General features: G+C 42.6%; 1 protein-coding gene across 4 annotated transcripts in view; it reads left to right on the top strand.

The window, feature by feature from the left end:
* Positions 1 to 7,609, top strand: part of NEK11 (NIMA related kinase 11) — a 369,518-nt gene extending 361,909 nt beyond the window's left edge. For all 4 annotated transcript variants that reach the window (XM_010600488.2, XM_023540043.1, XM_023540045.1 and 1 more), the window contains one exon: positions 7,433 to 7,609. In XM_010600488.2, the coding sequence (XP_010598790.1) occupies positions 7,433 to 7,539 (107 nt within the window). In that variant the 3' untranslated portion in view covers positions 7,540 to 7,609. The remainder of the gene's footprint in view (positions 1 to 7,432) is intronic.
* Positions 7,610 to 9,588: the final 1,979 nt, after the last annotated feature.

A 9,588-nucleotide genomic window follows, 5' to 3' on the forward strand; every position in this document is an offset into this window, starting at 1 on the left:
TGAGGTATATCTGACAGCTTCTCTCTGTAGTGCTGTTTATTTTGAGTCTATTTTGTTAGATACGTACTAATTTAGATGTTTTCTTTCTTCCTAGTAAACGGCACTGTTTACATTATCTAACAACCTTTTTTTTTGTCCTAATGCTTTTTATTTTTCCTTAAAATCTATTTTGTCTCATAGTAACATGATTACCCCTAGTTTCTTTTGGTTATTATTTCCTGGCAGATCATTTTTTAAAAATTCATTTCCTGTAAACTCTTCTATGCCCTACGTTTTAGGTGGGTTTCTTGTAAACATTACCTAGCTGGATTTTGTTTTTTAGTCAGTGAGTTCAGTCCATCTTATATTTATTGTGATTATGAACAATGGAAGGTGATTAGGTCCCAAATAAAATAAGGCTTTTAGGCATGGTGGGTTGTAACAGAGTAGCCAATCAATCATTGCACTCAAGATTCTCTTGCCCAGGATGGAACGGGGCGAGGGGAGCCCCAATTACAGAAAGGGGCCTGAAAGTCACACATCCCACCTAGGGGTGCCACGTGTCACCCAAGACTCCACCAGCACAGCCACCTGCCTCTGTAAAGAAAGCTTCTCTGTGTTTGCCCACCAAATTCAGAGACAGCTATTTATTTGAAATATCAGCCATGGGGAGAAAGGGTATAAAATCCATCCAAATAAAGATTCCTGATGCTTGTTAGCCCCCAATGATCGCTGAAACAGCAGCACTGAATGGAAAATCCATTGCACCATTTTATCCCTGCAGTGACTCATACATATTTGATGTGCAGGGGCTTCTTGTATTCTATAAAATCATTTCAGGGTTTTCCTAAACTATGCCTGGAGAATAAGCCAGGTGTTCTTTTAATGCTTTGTGGTTATTTCTACAAAATTACATTCATTTTTACTCCCACAGGGGCACTGTCCCACTTGTGTCATTTTTTTTCTTAAACAGGTTCAGCAGTAGAAGTGAAAAATATTTAAGACAGTGTCTTAACCAGAGGTGGAATTACACAATTGCTTGAGGCGTCCACTTAAACTAAAATAGGGTCGCTGTGCATCACCATTGGGAAAGGAGCAATCACGTACATGACGGTACAAGAATAGCTGTCCAGAGCCTGGTAGGGGCAGGTTCTCTAAGATATCTGTATCTATAGATATAGATGTAGATAACCTGTTGCCCTCAAGTCAGTTCTGACTCATAGTGACCCTATAGGACAGACCCTATAGGCTGTGAACTGCCAACCTTTTGTTTAGCAGCTGTAGCGCTTAACCACTCTGCCACCAGGGCTCCTAGATGTAGATATGTATATCCAATTGCCGTGGAGTCGATTCTGACTCATGGCGACCCCGTCTGTGTCAGAATAGAGCTGTGCTCCATAGGATTTTTAATGGCTGATTTTTTTGGATATAGATTGCCAGACCTTTCTTCTGAAGCATCAATGGGTAAACTCGAACCTCCAATCTTTTGGTTAGCAGCCGGGTGTATTAGCCATTTGTACCACTCAGGGACTCCACATATATATAGTTTTTTTCTCTATTTAAATATGAAAAATCTGGTCTGAGACTAGAAGGACCCCAGAGATCATGGGCCCCAGACCTTCTGTTAGCCCAAGACAGGAACCATTCCCAAAGCCAACTCTTCAGATAGGGATTGGACTGGACTATGGGATAGAAAATGATACTGGGGAAGAGTCAGCATCTTGGATCAAGTAGACACATGAGACTATGTGGGCAGCTCCTGTTTGGAGGGGAGATGAGAGGGCAGAGGGGGTCAGAAGCTGGCCAAATGGACACGAAAACAGAGTGGAAGGAAGGAGTGTGCTGTCTCATTAGAGGGAGAGCAACTAGGAGTATATAGCAAGGTGGATGTTAAGTTTTTGTATGAGAGACTGACTTGGTTTGTAAACTTTCACCTAAACGAAGCACAATAAAAATAAATAAATAAAATATGAAAATGTGCAGCTCAGAGACATTAAGTAAGTTGCTGGTGATAACATGATTAGTGAGGGACGAGCCGCCATTCCACCCTGGGTATCTCTAAATTCAAAGTCCACATCATAGTGCTGAAGAGTGATCCCTGGAATGAAACTACTTAGAGTGAAATCCCAGCTCTCTCACTTAAAAGCTGTGTGGCAGTAGACAAGTTACTTACCTTCTCACCTCAGTTTCATCTGTAAAATGGAAATAACAATAATATTGATCCATTTATGGTTGGGAGGATTTAATGGAATGATATGAAAGATGGCTCAGAACAGAGCCTGGCACATAGAGAAAGCTGGAAAACTATATTATTATGGTTTCAGGGGATACTTCTTGGGCTCCTTTGTATCAGGAATGATTGATATTACTAGTCAAATTCTAAGCTTTCTTTAAATTTGAAAGTCATGTGATTCTCACCTTCACCTTCATGTGTCTTGTTCTCCTGCTGAACTGATCACTGATTTCCCAGTGCTCCTACTGTGGGCACCTACCTGGCTTCCCTCCAGCTGTCATGGCCCAAATTACATGGTGTCTTCTCTCTCATGGGGCGCTCCCTGATTTTCCCAACTGTAAATTTTCACAATACTTTGTGTTTTCCTCATGATACTTAGGAGAATGGCTGTATGGGTCATTCCTCCATTCTGCAAATATTTACTGAGCACCTATTACACTGAGTCAGAATCGACTTGATGGCAATGGGTTTTGTTTGTTTGTTTACCTATTACATGCCAGATCTTGTTCTAGGCTCCGGGAACTTATACGTTAATAGAGGGGATGGGGAAAGACAAACCATGAACAAATACACAGACAAAGATAGAAGAAAAATACCAGAGAGCTGTAAGTGCTATGCAGTAGTTAAAGTGCTGTGATCTATGAACTAACTGGACGGCTACTTTAGACTTTAGGTCTGGGAGAAGGTGAAGTTTAAGCTGAGATCTAAGTCGCAAGGGAGCCAGCCACATAAAGATCAACGGGAAAAGCGTTCCAGGGAAGAGGGTACAGCTAGTGCAAAGGCCCTCGGGAGGGAATAAGCTTGTGTTGAGTTTCAGAAACAGAAGGGAGATAAGTGTGACTGGAGCACAGTGGGTAGAAGATAGAGCGGGGCCTCAGGGAGGGCTTGTGGGTAGAGAAAGGCAGGATACAGATTATGCACCACCTGACCAATCAGAGTAGAGAAAGGGCAGTACCCTGACATGATAGGAGGCCACTGGAGGCTTTAAGCAGCTAAGTGATAGGACTTGGTTTATATTTTTAAAAGCTCAGCTGGCCATAGCATACTGAGAATGGATGGTTAGATAAGTGGAACCAGAGACTATTGCAAAGGTCAAGGAGAGAGATGACAGTGGCTTTAACTATGGTGGCGATAGTTAATGAATTTAGGATTTGGTTTGGAGGTAGCGTATGCAACATGCTTCTCAAAGTGTAGTCCAAGGACCTGTTACCTGTTTGCATGAGGTAAGCACAGAAATTGAGAGAACATTTTTAGAAACTGTTAGAGCAAATTAACACTGCCACCACATCCATGCCTGTTAAGTAGGCTTGCCTCATTGAAGAGGGTGTAGGCCAGAGTGAAAAAACCAAACCAGTTGCCACTGAGTTGATTCTGACTCATGGTGACCCCATATGTGTGGGCGTTGTCAGATTTTCTTGGGGAGCTGCATGTGGCAGGAACTACGTGAGGCATAGGCCATGTATTAGTTATGGGCCTATATCAGTTCACAGTGGGATGGGAATAAAAAAAAAAGAGAACTGCTTCTTAATAACAGATGGTTTGCGGAGCATTATAAGACTTGCTAACGGGTGGGAATTGAGAGAAAGCAAGGAATTGAGAGTAGCTTGACTTGCAAAATTGGGCAGATATTGGTACAATTTGCTAAACTAAAAAATACTATGAAATTAACAGATAGTTTCAGGGAAAGGGAGGTGGCAATTAAGAACTCTTTTTTGGCCATCTCGAGGATGAGTGAGATATCCATTAGACATCCAAGTGGAGACAGCAGGTGAAGTCTGGAGTTTTAGTTAATACTGCCTGTGGACAGTATTAAAGACCTGAGACTAAGTGAGATCACATAGGCAGAGAGTGAAGACAGAAGGGAAAAAGGGGGCCTGGGATTGAGCCCTCGGATACTCCTAAACGTAGAGGCAAAGCGAGGAGGAGGAGGAGTCAGTAGAGGAGGCTATGGAGAGGCAGCCAGTGTGGCTGGAAAAAATCCTGGAGAGGGGGGTATCACCAAAGGCAACAGATAGAAGGGTTTTAAGGAGGGAGCGGGCAACTGTGTAGAATGGTTATAAGATACGTATAAAACACCAACAGGTGAATGAATGAGTAAACACATGGTAGTATATACATAGGATGGAATGTGTGTGGACTCAGCCATAAAAAGAAATGTAGTAGTTAACTCACAAAATGCCACGATGTGGATGAACCTCAAAAACATTATGCAAAAAAATCAGGCACAAAAGGTCACATAGTGTATGATTGCATTCATATGAAATACCCAGAACAGGTAGATTCACAGAGGCGGAATATCGGGTGCCGGGGAGAGGCTGGAGGGAGGGGGAAATGGAAACTGCCTACCAGATACGGGGTTTCCTTTTGGGGTGATGATAATGCTTTGAAACTAGATAGAGGCGGTGGTTGTGAATATAATAAATGCCACTGAATTGTTCACTTTAAAATGGATAATTTCATGTTATGTGAATTTCACCACAATAAAAAAATAATAATTTTAGAAAGATATGTACAAAGAAGTGACCGGAGAAATTGGCCATAGGAAGGTCATTGCAAGAGTAGTTTCAGGAAGAAGTGAGGACAAAGGCCCAAGAGGAGGGGACTGAAGAAGTGTGCAGTGACAAAGTACAAACAACTACTGTATCTTACTCTGTCAAAAGTTTTATTAGGAGACAGGATTAGGAGGTGGAAGGAAGAGAGTGAGCCAGTTGATAAAATCATCGGTAAATAAAGGAAGTGACCAGCATTTGGTAGACGTTCGAGAAGGGGAAAGCTTGGATTTCTGGGGGTGCCTGAGGCAACTAGGGATGTGCAGTATGCTGGGATCCGTCCTGATAATCTCTTACCAGGAGGTAGGGGACCAGAGGTAGGTGTGGGGCCCTAGGGCTGCTGGTCTCTCTGGCACTTGGAGTTCCAAGACCTGAGTTTGAGCTCCAACTCCACCACCCACTAGGTGTGTGAGCTTGTGAAAGGCAACTGAAACCTATTTATTCTCTTCTGTAAAATGGAGATAAAAATCCAACGAATTGCCTAGTTCACAAGGATCATTTGAGATAATGCAAAAGCACTTTGCAAGCTCTAAAGTGCTATAAAAATTAAAAATGTATGTACCATGATTAGAGTCACTGACCTCTAAACCAGAGCAGGACCTATTACTTTATTCTTCCTTTTGGCTGCCACAATACCTGACCCAGTTCCTTGTGTACTAGAGATTACAGTAGTATTCAGCCTAGAGATTGAATAGCACTCCACAATAAAAGCTTATAAAATGAAGGCATCTCTGACTATTGCCTTCGAGGTTATTGTTAACTACCAGTACTATTTAGCCTTAATGCTTTACAAATTCTGAAAAAAACACCAGATTTCTTTTCATTAAATCCACTGAAATGAAAAATAAATACTTCTTCTTGATAAAAGTCATAAAACAATGCATACATTTTGACCTAATCTAATTCCCATAAAATTTTTATCTTTTAATCAAGTACAACATATACACAGAAAAGTACAGAAATAAAAATGCATTTATGAGTTCCCACAGAGTGAACACACCCATGTAATTAGCTCCACTTCTAGAAATTTGATGCCGGGAAATATTCTCCTAAACAGCCTGAAGATGTTGACCAGGTGTTACAGTAAGAGTAGAGAAAGCGAAATGTTCAGTGGAAGAATGATTAGGTCGGTGTTGACACATAAACCTCAATGGAACATTGTGGTGGAGCCCTGAAAAACGGCAATTTTCAAGAACTGTAGAACAAAACCCACAAACCCAAATGCCCTTGAGCGAGGCAGGCAGAACAAATATGAGAAGCAGCCTAGTACAAGCTGAGATGGAGCGGGGGTGGGAGGGGCGAAGGACAGCCAGAAAGGGAGGGGTGGAGAGTGCAGGCCCTGCCTAAAGACATTAACGTATAGTTTTTAAAAATAATAATAAAACCTGGTGCTGACCGTACAAAACATGTCATAGGCCTAGTTTGTGACTCTTGCTGGAAATAGAGGAAAATATTCAGAGGAGAAAAAAGCATCATCTAAGATGGGGTGTGGCAGTACAATTATAACAATGCAAAGATTATGTCTACATATAGCTAAGGACTGGAAGTGTGTATGGAAAAATAAATGTTAGCCTCGGTGGGAACTTGGCCAAATTACATCTTTAAACCTCAGTTTCAGATTTAAAAAAATGCTTCCCTTATAAAGCTGTTGTAAGGTTTATGTAGAAACCCTGGTGGCATAGTGGTTAAGAGCTACAGCTGCTAACCAAAAGGTTGGCAGTTTGAATCCACCAGGCGCTCCTTGGAAACTCTATGGAGCAGTTCTACTCTGTCCTATAGGAACTCCATGAGTTGGAATCGACTCGAAGGCAATGGGTTTGGGTTTTTTTTTTTTTTTTTAAGGTTTATGTGTGTAGTAAAGTGCCTGGCGCACAGGGTTAATAAAACAATTCTTTCCCTCTTTTTCCTCCTCCTCCTCCTCTAAATTATTTTATTATTATCATTAGCTACTTCTCTGATTTTGTTTCCCACCATTCTCTTTCCCTTTGTTCTCCGGACTCCAGGCACACTAGCCTTCTGGATATTTCTCCAGCATGTTCTAACCTTAGGTCCTAAACTCCCTTCCCCTAGTATTTGCACAGATTGATCTCTCACTTCGTGGGATCTCTGCTCAAGTGGTATCTCCTCAGAGGGAATTTCCTTGTCCCTCTCCCTTCTCTCACCCTACTGCACTTTTTGTCATAGCACTTAGCACCACCTGCCATTTTATTATCTCTCTATCTATCTGGAGCCCTGGTGGCGCAATGGTTAAGAGCTCTACTGCTAACCAAAAGGTCGGCAATTTGAATCCACCAGCCACTCCTTAGAAACCCTATGGGGCAGCTCTACTAAGTCCTTTAGGTTTCGTTTTGGTTACCCATCTATTTATCTGTTTATTCTCTGTCTCTACTTTAGAAGGGAAGTTCCATGAAGGCAGGAATTTTCCTAACTTGTTTACTTCTGTATTCACAGTTCCCAAAGGGGTACCTGGCACATAATAGACATTTAAGAAGAATTTATTGAATATTGTTGAATGTTTACAGTAGAGACGCTGTGCCTTATTTTTCTTGCCTTTTTTTCTAAATCCCATGGTTGCAATGTTATTTGTGTAATAAATTATTTAAAAATACATTTTTCTTACAGGTGGCCTCAATGTGCAATTTTTCCTCACCTTTTCTAACTTGTTTGGCAGATCAGCGATGCAGAAACTGGGAGCAGAAGTATTTGAAGAGGTCTATAATTACCTCAAGAGAGCAAGGCAGCAGCATGCCAGTGAAGCGGAGATCCAGAAGTCTCTAGAAAAAGTGGTGCCTCGGGCCAGTGACTGTTTTGAGGTTGACCAGCTCCTCTACTTTGAGGAGCAGTTGCCTATCACAACGGGAGATGGGCCCACATTCCAGAACCTTCGTTAAGCAACTGTCAAAACAAGCAGACACTCAGGTGGACAAACTGAATGCATAGGGTAGACTCTATTGTGGAAAATGGGTACACAACTGGAGCTGCCGCCTTTACTTCAGTTCCTTGTCAGGAGAAGCAACGACACCACTTGCTGTTGAGTGGTTGCGTATGTGTCAGAGTAGGACTGTGCTCCACAGGGTTTTCAATGGCTTATTTTTCAGAAGTAGATTTTTCTTCCAAGGCACCTCTGGGTGGATTCAAACCTCCAACCTTTCAGTTAGCAGCCGAGCGTGTTAACCATTTGGGCCACCCAGGGACTCCATTTAGCAAGAAGGAAACATGCCTGCCTATACTTGGAGTGTTGTTTGGTCTACTTCCTGAGAGGCTTATGGATGACTTTGGCTTCTTATAAAGAATTTCCCCCATGAGCTCCCCCAGGGGTTTCAGCAGGCTTGGGCCACCCAGGATGATGGGCTGGGAGAAGCCTTATGCAGTTTCCAGGTGGAGGACAGAGCTCAGTGCCTGACTCCCTTGGGTCTCAATTGACTGTGGCCAGCCTGCTTGCAAACCTCAGTGGACACTGGCCTCTGACACACCAAGTGACTGCTCAGGAGTCAAACATACCTGTCTCAGGTAGCCTGCTTTTGGCTCACTTTTGTCCTTCCATGACTAACAAGCAAGAAGTCCATATTTAAAAGGACTTGAATTAAAATGCAAAAACATGATTCACGTCTGTCACTTATTCCCCAAACTCATCCCTGCAGTATTGAAGATATTTATTTCTAGCAAATATACTTTCTATGGTTACAAAATAAATCACCTATTTTATCTTTTCCGTATCCAAAAGTATCTTGTCGAATGTCATACATCCATCTAATGATAATTATCACTCTAATGGCAGCTAACATGTGGCTTATTTGGTGCCAGGAAACCCTGGTGGCATAGTGGTTAAGTACTACAGCTGCCACCCAAAAGATCGGCAGTTCAAATCTGCCAGGCACTCCTTGGAAACTCTATGGGGCAGTTCTACTCTGTCCTACAGGGTCGCTATGGGTCGGACTCAACTCGACGGCAGTGGGTTTGGTTTTGGGTTATTATATACCAGATGCTGTGTTAAGTACTTTAAGATTCTTCCTTCACTGGATCTTTTCACCAACTCCATGGATAGCTGCTGCTACTATTTATAGCTGAGGTGTGAGAACCAGAGCTGGGATTTCCATCTGGGTCTCTCTGACTCTAGCACACATGCTCTTCATCAGAGGGGTTTTCATCCAACAAGCTATATCAGACTTGCTTGAGAAACTTCTTAAACATATACTTGTTTAAACATACCCCACCCCACCTCACTCCTTCCCTGGGGGGATATAAGTCCAAAGCATGTCTTCTGTTACAGAGTTACCCTGGTGAACATGATGCATAGAAGCATGGTTATTCACTATTCAACCTCCTACTAATGATTGAGGAAACTGAGGCAGAGAGAGATCCGTTAGTAGTGCCATGCTTCTACATGATGATGCTCTTCCTTCTAGGCCAGTGGTTCTCAAACTTCAGCTGCATGAGAGCCATCTGGTTGTTAGGAGCCGCCGAGTTGATTCCGACTCATAGTGACCCTATATATAACAGAACGAAGCCCTACCCGGTCCTGCACCATCCTCACAATCATTGCTATGCTTGAGCCCCTTGTTGCAGCCACTGTGTCAGTCCATCTTGTTAAAGGTCTTCCTCTCTTTCACTGACCCTCTACCAAGCATGATGACCTTCTCCAGGGATGGGTCCCTCCTGACAACATGTCCAAAGTATGTGAGACAAAGTCTCACCATCCTTGCTTGTAAGGAGCATTCTGACTGTACTTCCTCCAAGACAGAGTTGTTCGTTCCTCTGGTAGTCCATGGTATATTCAATATTCTTCACCAATACCACAATTCAAAGGCATCAATTCTTCTTAGGTCT

Source organism: Loxodonta africana, chromosome 27, assembly GCF_030014295.1.
Source record: "Loxodonta africana isolate mLoxAfr1 chromosome 27, mLoxAfr1.hap2, whole genome shotgun sequence".
In the NCBI taxonomy this organism is placed as follows: Eukaryota; Metazoa; Chordata; class Mammalia; order Proboscidea; family Elephantidae; genus Loxodonta; species Loxodonta africana.